At 46.5% G+C, this 26,797-nt stretch overlaps 1 protein-coding gene across 1 annotated transcript in view; it reads right to left on the bottom strand.

Annotated features, from left to right (window-relative positions):
- The window catches only part of LOC106741318, a 206,265-nt gene extending 188,742 nt beyond the window's left edge, over positions 1–17,523 (bottom strand). Inside the window, exon 1 of the mRNA XM_014613157.1 lies at positions 17,188–17,523. Coding sequence (XP_014468643.1) covers positions 17,188–17,419 — 232 coding nt within the window. The 5' untranslated portion in view covers positions 17,420–17,523. The remainder of the gene's footprint in view (positions 1–17,187) is intronic.
- Positions 17,524–26,797: the final 9,274 nt, after the last annotated feature.

Here is a 26,797-nt window from a genome sequence, read left to right on the forward strand (position 1 = left end):
GCGATGATACCCGTAATATGTCTCATAATTAACGTTAAGTGGATCCGTCATACAAAAGCATGCTTCATAAATGTGAAGGATAACGGGTCGAAAGGGTTAGAGTTGAGAATACAAAGTTTAAGCGGAAGTTGGAGTCTCGCAAAAGGCGCGCGTCACCGACTGAACGTGCATATGTTTGCCGCGAAGGCGCAGCTAGTGGTGAAGGAGTCCGGATAACGCGAAAGGAAACGGGAGATAAAACAGCAGCCGTGTTATGGCGACCACCAGAGGTCGGCGGAAATGGTGATAAACTGCGGGTAAATAATGTGTGTGTGTATGTGTGTCTGTGTACGCGGCTCTAAAAATGAAGAGAAATCGTGGTCGTATTCGCGCGGAAGATGAGGGAGGTGTTCTCGCGCCGGCATCGACCTGTGTTCTCTTTTTCTTCTTCCGCTTTTTTTTCTGTATTTTAGCGCGGGTAGATAAGGACACACGATGTAAAACTTGCGCAAACGAAAGAAATAATGCGGATTCCTCTTTTTTCCCTTTTGCCCGTTTTTCCGCCACATCTCGAAATACGGTTTTCCCGTCCAGGGTGCGAGAACTTTTCCCGCCCGTTCCCTTTTGCAAATTCGAAGCACAGAGCTACGCGCGATTTAATTTGGAGATTAAAGCTCCGAAAGCTAATTGCATTTTGCCCGGCGTCAGATATACGGCACAATAAATTTCGCGTGATCAATAATATTATACAGTAAAAAACATTTTGTATTTGTGTTAAAATCGGTCCTTGTTGAAAACGTTTTAATTAAATTTTTAATATACTCGTGTTATTTTAACATATATAATATACTCTTATATAATCAACATATATAATATACTCGGTTAATTTAACATATTGGTCCATACTCTGAGCTCACTTTTATCGATAAAAGTGACTCTAAAAGTGGCGTAGGAACCACCTGATTGGGCTGGGAAGTCACATTTAAGACACTTTTATCGAGAAAAATGAGTTCAGAGTTTACGTTATCGTTCAATATATTCACCTCGTGTTAAATTAACGCCAAAATTTGTGTGGACCGTTTGGGACATATGAAATATGTAAAACACAAGACTTTTCACTGTACGAACACAGTTTCGCGCGTACCTTTGTGAAACTAATAACATAATAATCCGAGTTCGCGAGATTATATAAAAAGTCATTTTTCTCGTCGCGATGTTATTATATTTCTCCGCTCCCGGGTCATTTAAACATTCTCGGCCTTATTACTTTATTCAAAGATTTCTTTCGCCCACCCTTCCTCCCCTTCTCACTCGTTCTCTCTTTCTCTCGAGCGATCCAAATTGTCAGGGCGCGATAAACGTTCCGTTTTATTCCCGGCGTTTTCCGAAAATGCAAGGCCGCGCGATAAAAACGCTTCGATACGACATCGATGCGCGATAAGATTTCACGGTGTGTACGGGCTCTCTCGTCGTTTCCCGAGACCCTAGCTCCCTTAAACGTCATGCGATTTAGCCTGCATCAGAAAAGCGAGAGCCGACGACAGCAAGCGCCCTGTCGACCGGAAGACATTGGTGACATTGTTATGCTTCGTCTACATACGTTGTCTGCACACACCGGGTGGGCGCGCCGCTGAAATTTATCGTACCGTAAAACACACGGCATCCTCCTCACAAAGCCGCTGGCATTGAAAAGCCATTTTGTATGTTTTTGCCTGAGAATGAGAAGCGCAAAGTAAACCGCCTCGCGGAGAAGCCCCGGTCGCACGTCCGCGCCTCTGTATACGTACTGCAAGCGCGAGGAGGCCCTCGCCGCTGTGTCCAGCTCGGATTAAAAGCTCCGCGACGATATGGGTTGGACAGCCGATTAACCCTCAAAAGCGTGACCTTTTAATCTTATTTTGTGATGCCGGTTACACTGTTGTTCGAGCGCCTCGGAAAGGGAGAATGGAACGTCGCGGTGGCTTTCTCAACGAATGCACTCTGCAAGTCGGAATATATCCTGTCACTCATTATTCGGGAAACGAATCCCGAGGATTAGATGGAGACGCGAAATCAGCGAATAGGAACATGTTCCTCTAAGAACCTTGCTCCGATTGACGATCTGCTCGCGATCCTCGTATCCAAGATGGTCGTCAACAAGGTTGGACGAATTACTGGCGATCTCCCCTGTGTTCCTCGACGGTCTTCCTGCGGGCGTCCCGCGATCCCTGCTGATCTTCATGCGATTTTCCTTCGGCGACTTTTCTCTCTGACGCTAGCTGGATCCTCACTGACCGTAATCTGAAGCATCTCGGACGATCAGTATGGTATTTGCATTGCGTCTTCAATAAAAGTGACGTTTGCAAATGACCTGCGACATATAAGTGCGTAGGCGTTGATCAGAACCAGACTTGATGTTAATTTCGTTGCATACACGTTACAATACGCAGCATCCGTTCTCTTCTTCGTTCGAATAATGATAATATTCGGCGAAGAACCGAAGCTGCCGGTGCAGAAATGAAATTCGGCGTCGAACTGGGTCGGTCCACCGGTCGAAGATCATCTCGCGATGTTCTCGCGCTTCTAACCGGTCGCACGGGTCGGGGTCCCGGGAGATGAGAAACTTTGATTTCCGATCAATGTGCCCGGTTCAAGTATAATTGACAGAGCTCACCGGTGCGGCGGTATTCCCCACGCGCGGCTGCACAAACCCGATCGATGAGCGGAAATAAAGTTTCCCTCCCGCGGGGGAAGCGGCGGACGTCGGGACGTGAAAACCTTGACGAGCGCGTTCGCACGCCCGTCTTCCGCGTTATCGCGCTCATACGCACCGCACCCGTAATTGACTCAGCCTTCGGTGCGCGGAGGTGAGGCTCGATTCGGTGAGAATTATGAAGCTTTCACATCGGCGGGAAGGGAACCCCCGTGTGTGCTCGGCCAGGACCATTGCGTAAATGAAGTTATGGTTGTTCCTCTCCGCCCGGCGGCTCGTTCGCACGTTTCAGCGTCATTGCATATTCCTCCTCCACCCCCATCAACCCCGCCGTCGGCTTCATCGCCTCCTCGGCCCATACACGTTCGCCGTTGTCTCCCGGGTTCCTCTCCCTGCTCTTTCCCGTCTGGGGGCTACCATTCTATGTACGTACGTGAGCGGAAATGCGTTTTACGGCCGCTGCGGTGCGATGTCTTTCGCGCAGCTGGCTGTTCTGGCCCGTAAGCCCGCGAGAGCTTACGCCGGCTCGTTTGGTTTCTACATGTCATACGAGGTAAATAGAGTGACAACACGGCTTTCCAGACGGCTGGCAATTGCCTTTGCGCCGTAACAATGTAACTGCGTGACACACGCCGCTTCGTTAAAGAAGCGCTCTTAGTTGGTGTATCTTTTTGAGTTAAGCGGAGAATCGGAATGTTTCGGATCAGTGAGTGCCGTTTCATAGATGTTTTCTACACTGAAGAAGAAGCGCTACTATTCGAGTAACATTCTATTTAATCCGAATAAAATGGTTATTTCAATACCCCATGGCCGATATTTACTAAAAGTAGAAATTTTATCGACTATTATCTTCGTATAAGTAGACATTTACTTGCATATGTTAGAGCAATTGTGACAAGTATAAAATTCATAATATTGAGAATGTTGGAATTTATTTTCCGAAAATATTCACCGGACAGAAAAATCTCAATTTATACAGAGTATTTCAAAACTGATCAATAATGTAAAAGTGAAAAGCACAAATCAGAATAAAAACATTGCAATGAACACCGCAGATGCCGCAAATGAATCGTTTTCGAGCTTTCACGAACTAAAAAGGCGTTCTCTCTCTTTCTTTCTCTACGCGCCTGACATAACGCTCGGCGTGGGTCGTCGAGCTATTTCGAGATCTCGAATCGCGACGCGACGTTCGTTTTCCTTTTTTCGCCGCGAGAAAGCTCGTTCTCACGATTCCCCGGTGAACCGTACCCTAAGAGTCCCGCGCGACGTAACTGCCGGCGAGTCGTATATCTGGGATAAAAGTAGGAGAGAAGAAAGAGGAGAAAAAATGCCCGGGACGCGGCATCCCGCATACGTGATAGTCCCTCGTGCTTGACTCCGTGCTTTTATCCGGTATCTCGTTCGGTCTCTCCGTTATTTCGGGCGTCAGATATCCGTGACCCTTTGCTTATCGGTCCTAACGATCGCCGAAAGTAAGATGCGCGTTGCTTGGCGAGCTCGTCGCACTTATCATTTGTCATAACTGACGTTATGTAGGAGCCCGGAGACTGACTCGCGCGTTTCCATCCACTTTTCTTACCCCCCTCCAATTTTATCCCGATATTTCAAAACGAAATTTTGAGAAAGACGTGTGCGTGTTTATGATAGATCTAATTCTCCATTTAGAAGATCATTTTGTATATAAAATTATTTCACGGAGATCTCCCGGCGAATATATTGTCATGACGAGCGAGTTTCTAATCGATCCACTTTCGCCACGTCAGCGTTGATCAGTGCCGTTTTAGAGAAAAAATTCATCTCGGACGATGCGTCTTTATTTAGGGGAGATTCCCTCCGACGTGCTCCGCGCGAAATAAATCTCTATTATCGGGAAAGCGACGCGCCGTCCTATTTCGACGGCCGCGCATCACAATTAAAGGCACGATTCGCCAGCCTCGAATAGTCACCCGGCCCGGATCCTAATTTCGCGTCGTTAATCCGATTTATTCGACGGCAGTACGGATTCTTTATTGACATACGGAGATCTCTCGATAAGCCACCCGAAACGAACGTAACGCTGCTAGTTATTCGCGAATTAGAGCAGACCGTCCCTTTGGCTACTTGTTGAATCTACCCTGGAATATCGCACTCGCAAAAATTTCACATCCTTGATGCGTGATAAAAAGCGCTCACTCGACTTTTCCGTACCTGTAGAGACAATTGTAAATTGCGAAAAAATTGCGCCGCCTCTTTCACGAAGATGATTCCCACGAGTGGAAAATGAGATTCACTAGTCGCAGGACCTTGAATTATTTAATAATCCGATACGTGCTTATACGTCGCGAAAAATACATCGTCGTCGCATATACGGGAACTGGGCTAATGTAATAATGAGCGCGTGTGCGCCAGTTCTAAAAGGTAATTGTGTCGCAGGATGCATCGAGAAATAAAGGTCACGAAGATACCATCTGGTCTTCTTAATTGAAATTTTCCTCATCCGATAAGTAAGCCGGAGATAATTATAGAGCACGACCAATTATTAACTTCGGCCGGCGATCGCGCGAGTCCAATGAAATATGTCACGAATTATATCTTCGACAAAAGTAGAAAAATCCATCTGAAAATAATGGAGTGAGAAAATTTTTCGCCGCACGCGTTGCTAACAATTACACTCGCCGCGCAAAGATCACGGGAAACTGGCGAGAATCCAAGCTCTCAACGTTCGATTCTCTCAAACGCTGCTTACACATCTATCAAGCCGCTCCGAACTGAAACTAATCGACCGCGAATATCACATCGACGTCAGTTTTTCCCCGATTTCTCAACGCGGATTTCAACGTCTCGCCAACTGCGACTCGAAAATACCCGACATCAGCCGGAACCGTTATGCTTATATTGTCGCGCTTTCCCCCGCTCCACCGTACCGTAATTAATCCTGTCGTATACCTTCTTGCCTCTCTAATTAATTAATTTGTCCTCGGATTCCATCGGTCGGATAATCAGTTGGGGATCTCATCGGGCGGGAGTCCGGCGGCTTGAAATATCTCGTTTCCGCGGTCTCGCCGAAAATTCCGCGCGCACCCCCGCCGATGGGCGTCGGCCGTTCTCCCGTGACTCCCGAACCCCATCATGAAAGCCGGAGGACAATGAAGGCTCCGGGAAAAGGGCCGCGAACGAATTTGCATATACCGCAGACGGGTCGCGCGCGCGCGTGTGCTTTGAGGGTTTACACGTGTCGCGGGTTAATCTCGTTCCGCGTTCAGTGCCGGAGCTGAGCGAAGGGGGCGCGGATGCTGCCGTTCACGTCGGTATTTAATCAGCTATGTTATTCAATATCGGCGCCGGCCGCGTTTATTGTGTGTATTTTGTGCGTGTATTACGCGCCGCAAGCTTCAAGAGGTTGATCCTGTCCGGCGATAACGCCGCGCGAAAGGGCGAATGACAGGCTCGAAAATAGCGATTGTATTTCGTAAGTTTTTTGCTAATCCCTGCGATAAATCATAATAATAATTATTATTATCTCATTGGTCGGAAAAAGAAATTGTGAGAAATTACATCTGGAACAAATAATGTATTGTAAATGATGCATGTGCTCGTCGGTTAATTTTCTCAGTTCAAATTAAGTGCGCGTTAACACGCTGACTTTCCTTGGCTCCCTCTTTTCTTTTTGACTGCGACATCTACTTTGTTAAATGTAATCAGTCACACGTTAAACATACACGAAGGAAACACGGCGGAATTACAGTGTCGGCGGCCTTCCGGTGACAGTGAACGCGTTAATTACCTCCTTCATACGTTGCGGAGAATAGTTTTGCTGTTAATTCAGCGTTGATAGACAATACCACGCGCGAGTGACCGCTAACCATCATCAAGCGCCGATTCCGCTTCTGTCACGCGCGCCTGCATACCTAGGCTTTCGGCCGGTGCTTTCGACGGAGGAACACCGTCTGCCTATGAATGGACAAAGGGAGCGACATGCCCCCTACACGTCCTAAGCTGGCCGCTTATACGCGCGCGCTACGTACACACGCGTATATATAAGCGTGCGAATCGCCGGAGTAATTTCACAAGCGCGTATAAATAAATTCATAGGGCTATGGCGGGATAGGCGAACGAGTAGATGCGCGAGTACGTGTTTCTGAATGCTATCTGCGGCGGCACAGGAGTGGTCCAGAGGGTTAAGCGTAAACAGCCGCACACTGCGCTTTGAATCCAACGGCCGCGCACACGCACACATATATATATAATATATGTGACCCGTGCTCTCTCTCTCGCGCGATCGTATCCACTTTGCGTGACGAATATTAATGCCGTTTACATTGGACGTACGGACGTTCATGACTCTTCGCGATCCGTTGTGCGCAATTAAAGCGGATAAGCCAATCGTGATTAATCGGTCTCGTAAACGCGACCGTCGCGTCGCGCCTGTATGCAATCGTTATGCTCGTTGGTTTATTTTGATCCTTGTTTAATCGCACATTTCCGCGGCGGCGCTGATGATTCGGCTGACCAGGCCGTGTCAAATCGCAAGCGGCCTGGAAGGATCCGTTCGCCGGATGAAAGTAGGGTCTCTCGAGTGAGAGTCTGGCCATCTCGACTACTTTTTATCGACTACTTTGCGATCGTCAGACAGTCAGAAAATCAAATAGAAATATTTATATGAACTTTTTATGTTGTTTTCGTGCCCTAAATTCACTTCTGAAATTGTGCCCACGTGTTATGAAGCACCTCGAGTGTACTGAGAAAAATGTGTTGTAAACTTGATATATTATAGGTACTTTTCATAGATAGAGGCATTCTAGTGACAAGCTAGACATGATTTTTGATGAAGAAATCGGAGACGGCCAGACTCTTACTTGAGGGACTCCAGATGAAAGCGACACGATGTCGCGTCATGACGCGCGAGCGTAGCTCACTTTACATCGATCATCCTTCTTCGGGGAATCAAGCGGGGAGGAAGGAGTTCGCCGGGAAATTAAGCGCGTGTAATTAACTAGAAAATCAGCCGGTTACACCGCGGCGATACGCGTAGTAAACCGCGAGGTTTGCTGGAGAATTACTCGGGAAATTAACCGCGCGCAATTAACCGGCGGTATCAATCAGAGCATCGATCGCGCGCGATTAATCCGGAAATTGGCTAGAAAATTAACTGGAAAACTAATCAGGAAGTCGACTGAATTTCAACCGCGAAATTAATCGAAGAATCAAACGGAGAATCGCGAACCAGACGGACATTTCAAGCGTACCATTAAAACGGGACGGACATTCGATTCGTTAGATCGTGAAATGAACTATGCAACTCGAACGACAACCCCTCCGATGACGCTCCGCTTTTTCACCACGACGCATTACACGACCCTGTTTGCGGGGCAAGAAGTCGCAACGAAGAGCAGTTTAATTATCCACGGCAGTCCACTGGGTGTGGCAGCACTCGGCACGAAGCGGCCGCAGAATTAATGCCAATTATGCGTATCCGGTTCGAATTCTGATCTGGTTTTATCGGCTCGCTGCCACGGCTACTACCGTCGCCGCGGGTGGATGATTTTCAGCGGCCGGACTATCTAATATTTCGTGCGGACGGTGACTTTTTAACAAGTCGCTGCCCGTTAGTTACCCGATCCAATCAGCTAACGACGCCGGGGGAGTGAAGCCAATCGCCGTTAACGAACCCTTGCCGACAGCCGCGAAAGAAAATGTCGTCCGGCGGCGGAAACAGGGACGGAAATTGCGTATCGACGTTTTCCGGCTCCCACCGAGACACAAAGTGAAGTTATATATTCGGGAATCGTTGGGAGCGCAAAGACGCGCAAAGCCGAGCAAATCGGATGAACGTTCGCGCAAATCGGAAAGCTGATCAGGCGGGGCAACGCGCGCCGCATCTTTACGCGCTCGTCTCGACGCGCTCCCGATATCCGGATGTAACAATTCGCCGTTGATAGAGCGAAAGGCCGCAAGAACGTCAATCGTATGAAGCAACAAGACCGTATAGTATTTTTGCAAAGAGAGGAGAGAGAGAGAAATAGGTAGACGGAGAGAGGAGGGAGGAATGAATGGAAGGAGAAAAGGAGAGAGAGAGAAACTGCATCCGCACGGGGGATGAACTAAATTCCAATTTAATTGGCGCACGCGGAGTGCAGTGTACGAGTGCACGTTGTTCGGCCTCAGTATTCCTATTTCCGCCATTCCGAAGCCGCGGGAATTACTAACGTAATATTTCGCAACACCGGCTGTGTGTTAACTGTAATTTAACTCCGGGCAAATTACATTAGAACCTAGAATAAAATCGCTATACTTTCCTCGAACGCGCGCGCACGTTTGGCGCGCGAATGAAGATTCGTAATAACGCGCCTCGGAGCTTCTCTGCGTGTGATATTTGAGGAAAATTACATACACATTTCTCCGACTGCTCGGCGACGGATGTCCCCGAGAACGTGTAATTCGCGCGCCGTCAAGTTGATTGCGAATAATTCCGAATAATTGGCCGCACACGCGGGCCGAAGTTGCCCGCAAGTTAGACTCGCGTGGAAGCTCCTAAGACGAGTCAGTTTACGATCGAGAAGTAAGTTCGTTACTCGCCCGGTCGAGATTCGCTCAATCGCCATGCTCGCGGAGTGTCTCGCAATATCCGGTGTCTCTGTCGCGGCGGAAATAATTTCGACGCGTTTAGTCCGTTTGCCGCGCCACGAGACTGTTCAGACGTGCTTGGAACTTGTAACGTACACGTCGCGCCTTGGTTGCGTCTTAATCTCCCGTGTAATCCTAGCGAGTCACTTTGTAGAGGTACGGAGAGGCGCACCGTCTGAGCAAACTGCGATCATACCACTGCCACGCCGACACAGACATAAACGTCGCGAAACAGTAAACACTACGCGCCATTGTCTCGCGAGGTTCGTAATATTAGCGGCGCAACATATTGTGTGAGCCGAAGCGTTTTCCGTCTCATGCTGCAGTCTCGTGGCCGGTTTCGCGAGTTTCGTCGGTCTGCGTCAACAGAGGGAACGAAATATTTTGCGTACACGGAAAACGTCCCTGTCTATCCAGTTACAAACTACAGGCTGAATTGCGACTCGATTTTATCGCGAAATGTCATTTCTTTTTTACTAGAGGCGTGTGCACAAATTCGTCAAATTTTTGCCGGCACTTTTTCCCGTTAATAATAACGCAACAGTAAACAAAGTCAGTGGGAGAAAAGTAGCGACATTTTTTTTTTCAACGAGTTTTGCAACGCGTCCGTATCTACTAGAAGGATGTGTTTTTTAAAGAAATTTTCAGAAAATAAATCTTCGTATTTAACACCGGATGCGTGCTGAAGTTCGAGGTAAAAGCATTGTAATCTTTTCGCTACTGACTACATGGAAAAAAGTTACTATCAAGATTCATATTCTCACACATAAGCAAGAACATATAATCTTATATGAAGGTGATATTTGCTTATATACATAAAAAAGTTCCATATAGTTACACTAAAAATATCATTTTCTGTTATTCAAAAATAATTTTCATAAATTGAGAGGAATATTAGATAGCAAGAACCTTCAAACTGATACTTAGTTCGAAGATATTTTGATACATATATAAAATAATTGGCCTGGTCAACTGCAAAAGTATAGTTTCTCACTCGCATGTTTGCCGAGAACATGACCTAAATCCCATTGATCCGAGAAAATATCAGAACGGAACGAATTTCGGCACATTCTTCGTGCATGAAACAGAGAAATGTAATGTTTCAGCAGGTGCAAAAAATATAGCAATGACGCAACTCCGCGCTGCTTTATGTAAATCGCGCATTTAGTTTTCCCTGAATAAAAACGTGACGTTTTGCGCGGATGGCGATGTGGGAACGTGAAATCGCTAAAAAAACATGAGGAACATTGGGACAATAATATTAAATTTACATACACTACGGTGGAATACCGCATTAAGAGACAAAAAATATCGAATATCCCTCTCGCGCCTGTACGTGGGGGGAGGGGATCAAAATCGCGGCGTAAGATTTACATACCGCCCATTACGCACGCGTGCACGCGACTTTTACTGCGCAAAGTACGCATAAGAACGTTTTCTCATTGTACAAACACTCCATAATCCATTGTCGGTGCTAATGAGCTTATTGTTGTTACTATAATGGTTTGCCGCCGAAACCAACTATTATTTCCAATCAACCCAAGTTAGCATAGTATCGCATCACGGCGAACCGACTTACGGGACGCTTTTTAATTTATAGTTCCGCGACACGTCCGGGAGCGTCTGATGTTCGCGGGGCCAGTAAATTTTCCATAAAAATACTTCAGTGACGGTCACCGGAGACCTCCACTCAGTCGTATCGCGTTTCAGCTCCGTGAGCTCCACCGCACGCTATCGGGCATTATTGATACGCGTCCCCTGTACCGCCGAATAGCTCTTGACGCTATAGACTTCAGACCGTAGACAGGAAACTCGATGCGCGACCGCATCGTGCCACCCCCCCCCCCCCCCTTCCCAATTTTAGAGCCACCGCAGCACCGCTCCTCGCTCTCTAACGCTAACGCATCCCGCCCGCGCCTGCGAGGGTGTCCATTACGCGAGAAATGAAAGTTAGGGCGTAACGCGTATATATATTTACACCAGGCGTTTCCCCCGAAAACGTCGACCCGCGTCCCCGACAGGACGATGACACTTGGCTGCGACGAACAGATTCCCCGAGTCGAATTGCATACTACTCTGACGCTCTTAAGCACAGCTTGCGCCTACTTAGACGACCTGTAGACTAATAAAAGCTACTTCGATAATACTCTTTAACTTTCTCTCTCGAACCTTTAATTCTACAGGTTGAATACACCCTTCAACAATCTATTTTGATATTAAAACAACGAGAACGAAAATTTGAGATATTACCAGGATCAAAGTGGGAATTATATTATATTATTAGAATTGAAATTGAACCTATTTTGCTATTTTAGCCCCCGTGTTGCAGAATAACAAGTTAAACTCAGGACCAAAATTACGACTTGGGTCTTATAATGATATAATGAAAATTTTCCATCGAGTCGGAAGCGCACGAGTTGGAAGCCCACCAGGTTATTTCGAGCGCATCAAATTTGATTTGCCGCTCGCAGCGTGGGGAAGCTTAATAACAATGCAAAGATCACCGCAAAGTCTCGCCACCGCGGCGTTCTTCCATCTTCTTGAATCCTCATCGGTGAGAAGCACTCTCGAGAGAGGTGAAGTCCTTACTCTCTCTTCCTCCCCCGAGCTTTGCGCATGCCGCGGTCAATATCGGCGCAGACTGCGGCTCGAGATCGTGAATGAAAATTGATAAAATATCCACGTATAATTCCGACGGTGCGGGAGAGCGTCGGCGAATCACAGATCGCTTCACGTGGGATAAGAAAGGATACTCGTGGCGTTACGTGACTTCTGTACAGATAACGGCTATACACTCCCCCGTGGAAATCTCGCAGCGCTCTCTCTCTTTCTTTCTCTCTCGCAGTTTCCGCATCCGGTTTTTCCGGCAACCGTTTTCGCCCTGAAGCTCCGCTCAGACGCGACGCGACGTTAATTTTAATGACGCGTCTGAGCGGTTCGCGCGAGCCGCCCTATGAATAATTTGCACGACGTCGACGATCTGCGAGGATTTTCCTGCTAAGGTCGTATCGTCTCGATGACGCGGCGGGTGTGATTATGTAACGTGCGTCGCACCGTAAATGTGCTTCCAGTAGGAGACGAGACAAGATATCAATTCGTTGTACGTAAATTTACATGTATTTCCATGGGGTTTGCGAGCAAAATAAACGAAACACTCTCGAAATTTCTTCGAGTGAAACTCCACTCGAAAAACAGAGTGACAGCCGAGTCACTTGAATTCGAGTGATTTTTCAGTCGTGTAGAGCAGTGAATCGTTCCACTCTGAATCGTCGAGTGAATATTTTCATTGAAAATTGAAGAGTGAAGCTGATGTGCATTAAACTTTAATAAAGCCCAAGTCAAATCTAATTAGCCCTTATAATCGTGCAGCAGTGCATGCCACTTGTGTGCCACTGTATAACACATTTACTCTAATACCGTACAGTTTGAGTGTAATGTTCGCTTTTGTAATTTCGAGTGTATTTTCACTGTCGTCTCGAGTAAATAATCACTCTCTTTCTGATGGAGATTTCACTCCAAGAAGAGCTCATTTTCCCGTTTTAATCAACGATACACATTTCCGCCGAAATTCTTCTCCCACCCGCACAAAAGTCCATCGTGCCAAACGTAACTGCGCGCTGCGCTTCTCCGTCGTACATAAAATGGATATAAAAACTCTGATATTAAGGCACGACGCGGATATTACTTGCCTTCTTATCGGTCGTTACGCGAGATAAGCGCGAAACTTGATCGTCGTAACCCGTGAGCGTGTTCAAAATGTGATATTACTTTCCGCGAGAAATAAGCATGAACTTCACCCCGGCTCTATTTACCGTGAATATCTGGCTAAAAGGGTCCTCTCGCTCGATTAGACATATTGCACTTTTATACGCGACGAACGGTTGAACCGGTGTTTTCGAGCGACATTGTCCGAGAGATCGTCCTTTCTTCTTTTCGCAACAGCAGCGACCGGTGGATTTCGCGTGCCACGAGCAATCGCCGTTGCGGACGCCTTTGATCGACCATGCGACGTTTTTTAATCGCGTTAAACGTTCCGTCGTTGCCCTCAATCATCCAGCTTCCACTTGTCACACCCGCCCGTCCCGACTCCACCCGACCGACGGCTCGACCTTCCCGGCTTCCTCTCTCCTCCTTCGCTCTTCTCTCCTCCACACTGTGTGCGCGCGTGAGACGTCCGTTGTTTAATTAAAACCAGATCAAAATGACGTCCGCCGTTTCCGCACGAAACCCATGCGACGTTTCAACGGCGACGACTTTCAATTAATTCAACGTCGGTCTCTCTCGTTGGGCAATACCGAACGATGACGACGGCGCCGATGTGATCCGACGTTCCATGAACGTTACGCAAGAATTTACGACGATGGATCTTCGCGACGCGGACAAACACTCCGAAGATTCCGCGACCAAGTTTTACATAAATGCGCAACCGAAAGAAGATGGAAGCACCCGGTTCAGTGACGCACGCTTCCACCACGCGAGATGCTCTCTCGAAAATCCTTCGAGAGAAATTTCACTCGATACGTAGAATGACAGTCCATTCACTCGAATTCGAGTAACCTCTCGCTCATAGATATAGTGTGAATTCTCCATTATCGAGTGGATATATTTATTCGAAACTGAAAAGTGAATCTAATGTATTCAAGCGTTAATAAAAAACTTCAACATTTATCACGCCGTAACTCGCTAGTTTTTCTAATTGTTCGCATCATGTCCAAATACATGCATACATTATAATGTAAATATGACTGTTCGGTTAATATATCATTTCGACAGCTTGGCATATCGTGTCGTCGTATCATATTACATTTAGACATACTAAAAACGGTTCGTATGATTAGTGAAAGTTTGAGCCTGGTAAATATTAAGGTTTTATTGAAGCTCAGTGTACTCCACTATCACACAGTAAAAAATTTTGTGTAAAACATGGTCCACTGAAATCAGGTAAAAATTGGTTGAGGAATGGAGTAATTACTCACTTTGAATCTAGCATTTTTTCTGTTGCACTCAAAGTTCAAATTAAACATTCATTCTTGTGATTCCGAGTGACGGTGTCTTCACAGTCGCTATGAGTGAATTTTCGCTCTTGTTGAGTGGAGGTGTCACTCCAAGAAATTCAGAGAGGACGCAACAAATGGAAAACATGTATCATGCAAATGGACTCTCGTTTCCTCTCGTTGTGAGAGATAGAAAACGATATCCAAAAGTTCAAATAATTATTTATGTATTCGGTGCCCTCTCGATAAATTTGCCGTGCGAACACCGCAATGGACCTTTTTAGATTTCGTACACGTGCATAATCCACCGGCTCGGTGATATTTGTTTAATTCAGCGCAGCTTTCTACGCTGAAAATTTTTAATTTCATAATACTTGTCCTGCAGTTTGCGTAACACGCACGCGAGCGCACGAGCACAATCGCTGAACAAACACCGTGCGACAGGGAGAGGAACAGGATGGGAATAGCGCGCGAGCCTCCATTGTTCGCTGCATAATCTCCAGGCGCAATTTCGGACGCGGGATATTTGTGCCGGAAAAACATTTTTGGCAACGTACGGAGGACGATATCGGCGGCTGTCGGGACGATAATCGCGATCGATTATGATCTCGTACGTGCGTGCGTGCGTGCGGGTTGAGTATACGCAGGTATTAAGCTACGTCTATCGATTAGATAACTATATCGTTCTTTGCTCTATATAATGCGGCTACTCGAGATGAGCACACAAGGATTGTTTGCTTGCGATATTGCGACGACACGCGGGAAATTTACATTAACATCCTTTAGTCCATCTCACACACACGGCGTATAATAATCTCGTGACACGCCGCACGCCGTGTTATTAATGGACGCGCGGCGATTACGATCGCGCGCGTTTTACGGATTTTCCGTCGACTCGTGTTTGCTTTCCGCCGAAAATTCCGCCCGGTCGTCCCCTTTTTCGCGAGCGTTTAATGCCCAACTTCATATAGCTTTGTGACGGTCTCCGAAATTAAAATTCCTAATTCCGCGATTCTCCGCAGGAAGATTAAAAAATTAAAATTTCGAAACGCAAAAGCAAAATGACAAGTTAAGGGGAAATTCGTTCGAAATTAAATGCAGAATGCAGCTTCGTTAGCCGTCGTGGAAATCTCGTAGCCGAATCTACAAGAGACATTCCTCAGCTGCATATCTCGCGATATAACGCAGAAACGATTGATTTCGCTATTAATAAAAATTATTTACAATGGAATTCGCAAAAAAGAGATACACGGGCGATATGAAAAATTCCTCGTATAGTTTGAAAAATTATTCCAATTTCCTATTTTCTACCATTTATTTCAAAATATTTCGCACGATTGCGAGTTCGAATTCACGTCGAAACAACGTCGGGAATTGCATTTTTAAAGCATGATGGCTCCGATGAAAGTTAAATTGTCAATATAGGACCATAAAGACTTAAACATGTTTTAGTGTCATACGGTGTGTTCCGACATAAGGAGAACACTAAAATATCTCTCTTGTTTTGAATAATGGGAACTCTTTAGAATCGATCAAAATTTCGTATCATTAAAAACGAAGGGAACACTTAGGTGTTCTCTTTATGTTGCGGCAGCCTGTATATTGAGCGGAAAAAATTGCGCATTGCTCGACGGTGCATGAGTCACCGAATTCACGAGATCATCAGCACCGTGACGGACAAAAATCGTTCTGGCGCTTCGGAGGAGATGAGAGAGAAGCAGCCCCGATCAGCGCTCTCTGGCCGTCACTTAGTATGCGTCTCCGCCACTCGCCATTATTCGAACGATCTCTTAAATCTCGTACGCAGTTACGGTGATGGGGCATCTCGAATACGAAATCGCCGAGGTCGCGCGCCACGGGGTTACACCGTCGTTTCCCCCTCCGATGATCCGAGACCGACGGGGAATTCGGACCGCCCAAAGACAAACGATCGAATCTCTCGGACGGGTCTCGCGATCGCGGATCGTCGCCGTCTCGAGTCGCGGCAGGATGTTTGTTTCCACTTCGAGAGACCTTTGTCATGAAGCTCGGTAAATTCGCCGATGAACACGTTCCGAAGTTGGGCACGTTCCGAGTCTCGGTATTGGGTTATCAGCCGAATTTAGATGGCAGCGGATACTCATTGGAATGGACGCGCACGTCCAAGGATGACACAAAGTCCTTGTGTAACCTCAGCCCTCGTCTCGCGTCGATATCAAACATATCGTGTATATTCTTCATATTGGACCAAGTTTACGCGAGAGCTAAATGAGGTTGAAATTACACAGGCAACCCTTTAAACACTTCGAAATCAAGGGAATATTCTTCCAAAACGATTATAAGCAGCCGTCCAGCTGCCTCTCGTTCAGATCCGGGAAGACGGGCGGCTTTTTTGAGAAGAAATACTTCAAAATTTATCTATGGGATATAAGGTTTATCTCACGGAAATATAAATTTTATTTCCGTGGAAATAAATCTTATTTCTCTGCGAAATAAACTTTATATCTCACGAGTAAATTTTTTTAAGTACTTTCTTCTCGGTGTAGATTGTAATTTTCATGAATGAACCGCTTCCTGATTTCCTATACTTGTTGCACGTCTTTCGGTGTTATATCCCTCGGATTTGCATAAATTATAAGAGAAAGTTTTATGGTGTGCAGCCTCCCTTCACCGTTCGGGAGTTTCAACCCCTTATTTATTCAGGACTGATAACGATCCTCGGAATTAGGGAGCTATCCGAGCCTGCTATTAAAGCGCCTTATTTATATTTCCTTTAATGGTGGATTATGGTTTTCAGGCCTATTTATCCGCCGGCCGGTTATTTATCAATCATTCCCCCCGAACTTTCTTATCCACCGCGCGCGCGCAGCACTCACGACTCGTGAAGGATTTACGAGGATCCTCCGAACGGAATACCGCGGAGAAGGCACTCTCACTCACCCTTGCTGGGTACCGCCGCCGCGCCGACGAACTGAATAGCGAGGAGCGCGCCGATCAGGAGAAACTTGCCGGGACCAGCGCGTTTCGTCGTGACCGAAAGCCCTTCGACAGCCGACGAAGCCCTCAGCTGACGAACAGCGACACGCACCCCCATCCGCGACGGATGGCACCTCCGTGAACCCCCGTCGCCGGCGTCCGATCGGAATACCGAGGTCGTCCTCGTCACGGCCATAACTGATCACTGAAAATCCTCGGTACCGGAGCGCTGAACGCGCGCGGAAACGTCACCAGCGCGCACCACTCGGAGGGGATCCCTCCCGCGGGATCCTCGGGAGCTTCGTCGGTGTGGCGGAAAAAATCACGACACTCGGATCGTATCACACTGGCGTACAACCCTCACTGCCGTCCGTCTCACCACCGCTGAACGGGAGCGAGTCGAGCTCCACCGCGGTCACTCGGCACTGGTGACCGCTCGCGTCTCCAACTGTTCCCAAACAAAACACGCCGAACGTCACTCGCGAGAGCCGCACCGGCGCGGTACCTGGCGCCTTCGCGAGGCCGCTCGGTTCCACCTGGAACTAACCGTGCCGGGCGTCTCCGTAGGGCAGGTCCACCCCCATAACGAGACGAGACACCACCACCGGTCTCGTCGGTGTGGTAGCGCGCGCGCCAGCGAGACGTGAAAGAAAGGAACCACTACCCTTTTTTGCTCGCGCAGTCCGTTAGCTCGCTGGTCCCGAGGTGAGCGGTTTCGAGACTTCGGCGAACGCGACTGCACGCGTCGCGACGCTGTTTTCCCTGCGCGACGGGAAAGAGGGGGCAGGCAGAAAGGGTGAGATCGAAGGGGGAAGGGGAAAGTCACTCGCGCGCGGGTGGGCGGGTCCCACCGCGAACCCTCGAGAAAGTTGAAGAGGGCGGAAGGGGGTGGCCGGGCGGTGACGGTGGAGAAACGAGAGAGAGAGGAAAGCGATAAATAGTCAAACAGACGGATGAAGAGCGAGAGAGCAACGGAAGAGGACAGAAGGAGAGATGTGGTGTACACCGAATTTTGAAAGCACGACTGAAGCCGCGTGTCAGATCCCCTGGCGCAACGTGCTGCCGCGTCGAGACGCCCGGCGCTACTGAGGTGAAGGAGAGCGCCGGAGAGCCCGTTCGGGGGTTGCTGCCGCTACGCGAGATCGGGAGGAAGTGGCGGCGCAGGGGTGGTCGGGGGTAGAGGGGCTGTTGGGGGTTTGAAGGGGTGGCGGCGCGGCGCGCCTCTCGTCGGATATTCTCGCCTCTCTCCGGCCTTCTCCCGTTCGCTCCTTCTCTATCCGTTTTTCCACTCTCTCTCTCTCTCTCTCCCCCCCTCGTTCTCCACTTTCTCCCTCCCATTTTTCCTTTTCTCCCCTTTTTCTTTTACACGTCGAATTTAATGCACGGCCCTTATTTTATTCAGCATTGCAATTATTTGTATCGCGTTCGTACATTTTTTTCCTCGCACGCGTATGAAGTATTGTTGCGTTGGTGCGGAAACGCAGACTCGGCAGGCAGACTTGGGTCAATATTACTTCGCGAAACGAAAATTCCGACGGTGAGGTTTGCATTTCGCCTAGACGAAACTTCTCGCTCTCAGCCGCGCTCGTTCCATTCCGGACGCCTTCCAGGTGAGATGAAGCCGGCTACCGAATCAGCGACTCCTCGACCGACCCGCGAACATTATTTCTTCAATCGAACCGTTTTCCTTCGTGGGACTTCTTAAGGCGTCCGGAAGTACGCGACAAATGTCATTACCACGGGTCGAACGACTCATCCTTCTCTCTTCCTCTCTTTATGCGGGAGATACCAAAATATACGGTAGATACGCCTCTGAGCGCGCGAGATTTCGTCTGTGTGGGTGGGAGGCAAACTTTAATAAAGTAATATCGATCCGGAAATCGAGACTACGCTTGCTTTGAATTCTCATATTTATTGGCGCTCCCGCGAATACTATAGATTCCGTTTGTTACGCGCCCGCTTACGCCTGTATTATTTTTCGGTTCTTACTCTTACAGACAATTTGATCCTACATTCGCCATTCTCCCTTTCTTCCCCCACCCCTTCTCCCTCTCTCTCTCTCTCTTTCTTTATCGTTTTCTCTCTTTATCTTCTCTTGCGTAATTCGTTTCCGCGCACGCGAACGCGAAACGCGGCGCCGAGTACAGCGCGATGCACTTGCTAAAAAGCGAAAAAAAGCGAAAAAAGAAGGGAAAACAATCCTCAACTATGGCGTACACACGGCTTTTACAACAAACGGTTTCGATTAAACGCGATGGATCGAGCCGGCGCGCTTTGTGCCCAGAGCTGCATAAATTCGACAGAATGAACGGGGTACGAGTGCATCTCCACATACGCGCGCTCATGCGGGGACGGTCCGCAACTGTTTTACATATTATTATTTTTACCGTTCCGATCCGGCGACTGGTGGGCCAGCAGAGACGAAATCACCGCGTGGATATGTTTGCTGCGCGGGGGAAATTAGCGAGTAATTCGCGCGTCGATTCGCAACGGTTTGTACGCGCGCGCGCGCGCGTTGCACTTGATATCTTTCGTCGCGATTGACAGCCCTCTCCTCCCGTTCGCTTTATGCAACCGCCCGCGTAACAGCGTCGACGATTAATCGTCCACCGAAATGTTAAATATGTGACAGATACAAAAACGGGTAAAACGCGACCGCGCGCAGCCAGGTAGGATAGGTGGAGGTATGGAGGTTAACGCGATCTGTGTGCGAATTCGACAACTGTTGACAGCCGTGCACGCAGCGACGCGCGCGTACTCTCTCCGTGTAATTTTTGCGCGGCCGATGTTAGGGAAAACAATGTCCGGCAAGAGATAGGTAGACAGATAGGTGGAGATAGTTACGCGGAAAAAAAGCTTGCTTGATTCAACCGAAAAGTGAACTACTTGGTTGTCTACTTTCTGGTTGATTCAACCAAACTTTTTTTCACGTACGTAAAGAAAAAAGTTTCTTTGGATTTAATAAAATGTCTCCAATTGATGCAAATTTGGAACGGAACGAACAAACGAATGACTGATTTAACCAACAGGATTGTCTGGTATCTTAGACAATAAATCTTTACATCAAATAACATATATTATCCTGTACTCCTGTTGTCGCCCTGTTTCTGATGTTACCTTGGGAGATGTTATTGTTACAAGATGTAACTATCTTGTAACAAGTTGCATCTTGTAACAATAGAGGCAATTGTCACATTGTACACAATTGCTAGTATACAATTATCTTGTGTAACAATTGTTACACGAGAGAGAGAGGGGGGGGGGCGGATGAGTGGGAGAGAGAGAGAGAGGGTGGTAATCAGGAAACGATCGAAATCGGATTATCGGGCGCCCGATCAATCGACAATCACGTACGGCTTCGGTCGCTGGCGTCGTGCATACATTGCGCACGGTGTTGACACGAATCGGACCGACAGCAGATAGATCGCTAATTTCGCTCGGTGATTCGCGTCTCGAGTTCGAGCACAGGCAAACAGCGTCCATCTGCACGATTACGATAATGATTTCCGCGTCTCGCGGTGAGTTGCACATTAGCATTGAATTCGTGTAACGGGGGACATGCGGGGAAAGAAATGTAATCTTCTCAGCAATACGTCGAGCGTGTCTCTGTCGTCGCATTCATACTTATTGCCATATTCGTAAGAAAAATAATCTAAATGTCGAATTTAGTCTGTGCGCGCGTGTGGTCAATTCAGCGGATATTACCAAGCACAGGACGAGTTCTCTAGCGCGTCTCGGGGGAGAAAACGCCGGACAGAAATGACTCCCACGTTTGTTCCCGTTTCAAATATTAAAGCGTCCAATTAGCTCGATGGTAACACGAACTTGCGAAACCGCTATCTACCTGGTCGATGCATTAAGCTTTGTCCACGTGCTGCAAACACTGTGGTCACAAGCGCAGAACCAAAGAACAGAACGAACAGCGATGAGGTGTACGGGTTGCGTCAGAATCTCGCTCGGTTTCCGCGGACGCTGCAAGTCAATTTGACGAAAGTGGTTATCCGGAACACTGGCTCAAAGTAATGCGTTCATTTTGTAACTATGAGCGATTGGAAAAGTCAAAATCCCTTTTCAGAATAATTATTTACGATATAATAAGAATCTTGAGTGAACTTTCTATTGTATAACCGAATTTATGATTCAGTAAGATATTGAAAAAATATTCAACCCTCTGTTACGTTTAAAAAATACTTAATATGAATAATAAGATGAAGGATCCCTTTATCTCTATGTGAAATCTAATCGTGCCATTAAGGGAAATTAGCATCGGATTCGATAACAAGAAACGCCACGCGAGCTCTGAAACAACCAGTATTCTGGGACGTACACGGAACGACATCCGATCTCACGGAAAATCAAAACTTAACGGTGGACACGCTTTGCCGGGGTTAATGCGCGTTGCTCGTTTCCGCTGCGCTGCTGGAAACACTAATTCGCACCGTCGTGACTGTCGCAGAAAGGCACGGCCGTAGTCTCCGAGGAGAACAGAAAAGAGGAATGAAATATTATACGAAACTACGGCTGTGGATTGAAATGGACGACGAATTTCGTGGCCGCGAAACAGCGAAACCACAGCTACGCCGTTCGATAAACACGGGTTATAGTATTCGTCATTTTACTACGGATTCGCTGACCATGGAATTTTTCCTCAATAAAGAAATTTAATTAAACTTCGCACGCGCACGGGTATTTTTTTACGTAGGCTGTGGTAAATTTCCTTCGGACAGAAATTGTGCTATTTCGCATTGCATCTGTCATAATTTTACGTATATATTTTATAAAATATTACATCGGTCGAATATTAATCACTAATATTCTTTTCGAACGCTTTATGTAATGTCTGTCTCTACTTGTTATAATAAATCGAGTAACACGACAATAAAATCAGCGAGTGTTTTTCCTAAAGTGTTTTACAGCGGCGACAGGTGTAAAGTAAAACACGGTAGTCTCTTCTGCTCTTTTTTTCTCCAAGTGAAAGAAAAAGCAGCATGGATTTTTATACGACGCGTAAACTCGGTACGCCGGAGCCTCGTGACACTGAAAGTTCAAGAATTATACGTCGTTGGTCGCCTATTCGCGTAGACATAATCAACTGTCGAGGCGAGAAAAACGCGATGTAACTTCACGAAAGAGACGACGATCGATTCTGAATAACTTAAGGATTCCTCGGGAATCTTTCGTGGATAGAGGGAGAAAAAGAGCGCGCGCGAGCAACGGCACCGTCGAAGTTTTGTCTGCAACTTCAAAAGACTTGGCGCCAACACCAATCGAGCGTGGCAAAGCGAGCTTCATGAGCGTTACTTTTTTCCTCCTCTTCCACGACCATCGTTGACGAAGAGAGCGCGAAAATTACCCTTTTTTACTCGAATATAATGGAAGTCCGCGCGATGGGATAATTCAAATCTCATTTTAATCCAAATTTTTGGCGTCCCAAAGCGAAACGCTCAAAGCGTTCAGCCTTGCGCGCACGGCCCTTGACTCGTAATCTGCTTTAATTGCGATAATTGGGGTTGAACCACGCCATTAAGCTCTTCATTACGTTCGCATGTCTAACGTTAATTATAGAATCGCGCATTTAATTGCTCGTCTGGTTATTTCATCGTTAATTTAATCGCTTAATGCTGCCGCGCGCACGCGAATGCGTGCGCGCGCGCACGCACTCGTTCGCTCGCTCATCCGCTTATTGGTCAATACGGCATGTAAATCTCTGAAAATTTGTAAATACCACGTCCAATTATACGCATCAATTATTTCCTAATCAAGCGGCTATATAAATAATACATACAAATAATAACGCGCTCGCTCGCGCGAGCCTACGATTTTAATGCGAATTAAAACGCGTCACGGCGACGACCAGGAATAATTCGTCGACGATATCATTCCGATAGGGACGTATTCATTATCAATGGCGCTAATGAAAAGCTAATTAGCAATTATTCGCGCTGGCGATTCGCTGCGCGAGGAAAAACAAAGTCAGACCGGCGGGGCGACTCAATTTTTATCTACTCCACATTTAATTCCGTCGCGTGCTTTTTAACAAGTTTCGTTAACTCGCTAATAGCCAATTACGCGCCTGCCCTATGAAATATGGAAATGCGAAATATTTGTACTTGGCGCGACATGGTTTTGCGGAGCGGAACTTTTGATACGAATGATATAATAATTCCAGCATATTAAACGTATCGATAATTGCAGACGGAGAGGGAAAACGCGTCGCCACACATCGATTATCCGCTTACTTATACCTCGCAGCGGGAATAGAGAGAGATCTGATTAAATATAAACGCACAATGCGTTCCACGTTATTTTCCACGATGGCGGGTTTTATGAATAAATGATGAAAAAAGATAATACAGAGAGAGAGAGAGAGAGAGAGAGAGAGAGAGAAGAAGGGAGGAAAGGAGGAGAGGAGGGAAGAAGAGAGAGAGAAAGCGAGGCAGAAACGCGCACCGCGTATCTCACTGTGGATTTCAAGAAGATTGAGAATTTGTGTAAATCGAATAGGTCACGCAGGAAATAACGGATTTCTGCCACGATCAAAACGCAAATTTATACTGACTCTTCAAAAGTGCATGGCTTCCGCCTTCAAAAGCGCATATCGCTATGCATCTCACGAAAACGACGAGAGAAATATTCCGCCGAGTCTTTCCGCGTCGACTTTGCGTCCGGGAAGCGGCTTCGGCAAATACGAAAAAGTTGCGCGTCGTCAATTTATATTCCGCAATTAATTTGCGGAATAAAATAATACATCACTCAAACCCGCAAGAGAGTGAGCTTGCAAATATATCATTAATCCAATCGCAAAAATATACGAATCTGTAACAGTTCTTGCGACTGAACCGCAATTAAATTATAAAAAAATATGTCGACACCATTATTCTTAATTAAAAAAAAAAAAAGAAAATCTACAGATACTGTTAAATCAATCATCAAGGTAAATAGATGCATGATGATTTAAAATTTGTTCGATCGGAATGTCCCAGTAATGAGCGATCAGAATTTCATTCACTACAGTTAGGATCGTCGTTTTCTCGGAGAAATTGCCGCATAAACCGATGATAAATACGTACTATTTTTTCACTTGTTTTCCTAAGTAAGACAGCAAATTACGGCTGACGTATCCATAAAGTTGCTCCAGCAAAGCTGAAAGATAGTGGTCACCAAACCGCGATCTCCTCCGGAGACATACTGTCGGTTGTTTCAGTCAAATCGGAAATATATATATAATATAATAATTAGTTCTTCGCTAACTATTGTAAATTTTGCAAAATGGTACACGACTTTTTTCGCTCAGTTTCACCCGTTCTTTCACTAGTACACCACGGGAACCGAGATTAGTTTGGGACATCCTGTATACATGTGCCACGTGTGCAAATTCTATCTCTTTTTCTCTTGCTGTGACGCTCATGTGGGACAGAGCGAAATTGCCCTAACCTTTAATGGTAGCCAATTTTTCAGAGCTGTGCGTCTGTACGTGTGTACATGGATGTGTATACATACATACATCGCTCAACTTGATTTTTCGCTCGTACCATAATAGCGCAAAGCGTTGATCGTTTTAACATCTTTACTTTTACCGTTAAAACATCAACAGCCAGATATCTGGTGAAATATGCATTCAGGGATGCATCAGTGGCGCGCCAATTTAGTAGGTGTGACTTTTTTATCGTTATCAACGCATACAAAAAGATACATTATGATCATGTACAATGGTAATTATACTAATAAAGTCTCCGATAAACAATTGGTATATAATTAATCTATCCGCAACTTTACATTATTAATTAATGACAAACTCATTGATATTGTAACAATCGACAGTTGTTATTGACTCAAAATCATTCTCTATCTCTTGTTACTTTGAAGGATATGAATGGACGCAAAATATATTAAACATTGTTATGCGACATTTCCCTTGTGGGAGATGAATAATTTTGGTAGAAATACAATGATTTTTAATTTAACAACTGAAACCCTTATAACAGAAAATATTCAATGCCGTCATGGTTCACATCGCTATTGTTAATCGCGAATTAAGCTTACAATTCGCAATGGTCCCTAATGAAAAAACATTCTTGTGCAAAGTTCTAAGAGCAAACATGATTTTCGACAGAGAGAGAAAGGAAGATAAGTCCTGGGTGGAAATCCAACGGTTAAATAAATTTATCTTTCACGACGCTGTGCCATTGGTGGACCTCAGCGTTCCACGCGAAGAACCTCGTGCCGAGCTTTCGCAGACTTTTCAGGCACACGAAGTAGCTAGTCGAATTTCGCAAACGACGAAAGTCCGTGCAAGTCCATTGCGAATTTGGCAGCAGATGCTTGCCGCGACACACAACGAGAGTCGACGCGCGGATACTTCCTCTGCCCATGAAGATACTTCCGTCATTCGCTGACCCGCGAGGGGGCCAGCTGTCGCGCGAAAGTTCAGCAAGACAAACGGCTGCTTTTAAGAGGGCTGAAAGTTCACGCGGGGTCGCTCGCCTTTAAACGGCGAAACAGCGTCGAACGAGGAAATGGAGATTTTCGAACAAGCAATAACGAACTAAGTTCGCCGCGCCGTCATCGCGAATTGCGAGCCGAGCTCGTGATTAACAATTACAATGTGGACTGCGACGACGACGTTGCGAGTTGCTCTCGTTGCAAATTTCGGCGAACATAATTCAGAAACAGCGTTATGTTATGTACCGTGAATGCCAAATGTCGCGAAAGTGACGACGGGAATTTCAATGACAGGATTGTGTTGGCTGATTGTTAATCGACTACTCGTCAGCAAGAATTAACATTTCCTCCGCGACTGCTCTGAAGTTCTTCACAACTTGAAGCATATTTATTCTTAATTGCCAAGAGTTGACATATCATTTGAAAAGCCATCTTAATCCTCTAACAGCCATTAGTTAAAATGTAACGTTAAATACTTGGTAACTGAAGCTCGCGCGCTGAAATTCCGAAAAAGTCAACTCAACTTGAGCTTAAGTGAACAAGTTTAAACGAGCGGTCTTTGCGAAAAACAGGGTCTAATTTCGTCGAGGTCACGTATCGCGTATAACACGAATGGACGTCGCGGCGGAGAGCTCAGAAACGTCAAAGAGATTTTACTCTCATTGGAGTCCACACCGCGAAAAAAGCTGCCCCGCGGTGCCGGACGTCGCATAATAAATCTCTTTCAAAGCGCCCTGCGTTTTTCTCATCCTTGGGGACGGACGTAATCGTGAATTGTCGCGATAATACATCACGAATAATTCTTGCGTGTCCCGCATCGAAGATTAAAAGTCTCTCGGATATACAGAACGTTTCGACATTATCGGAAAAAGGGTTTTAACAGCGCGCTCGCGCATGTCAGTTTTGCCGGGGGACGAGAATTCGATCGATCGCGATTATTATTATTATTATTTATGTGCCGTGACATCTCAAGAGGTACATCCGAATTTCCCCCGAAAAATACTTATGTGGCATAGAATTAAAGGAAACATGACGTACTTTGGTAACGTGGCCCCAACAACAAGCTCGCGAAACGTTCCGAAAATTCGGAGCTAATTATGTCCGAGTGCAGATATAAGCAGCTCGCGAAATA

The sequence above is a fragment of the Dinoponera quadriceps genome, unplaced genomic scaffold (assembly GCF_001313825.1).
Source record: "Dinoponera quadriceps isolate SergipeBrazil2010 unplaced genomic scaffold, ASM131382v1 scaffold405, whole genome shotgun sequence".
In the NCBI taxonomy this organism is placed as follows: Eukaryota; Metazoa; Arthropoda; class Insecta; order Hymenoptera; family Formicidae; genus Dinoponera; species Dinoponera quadriceps.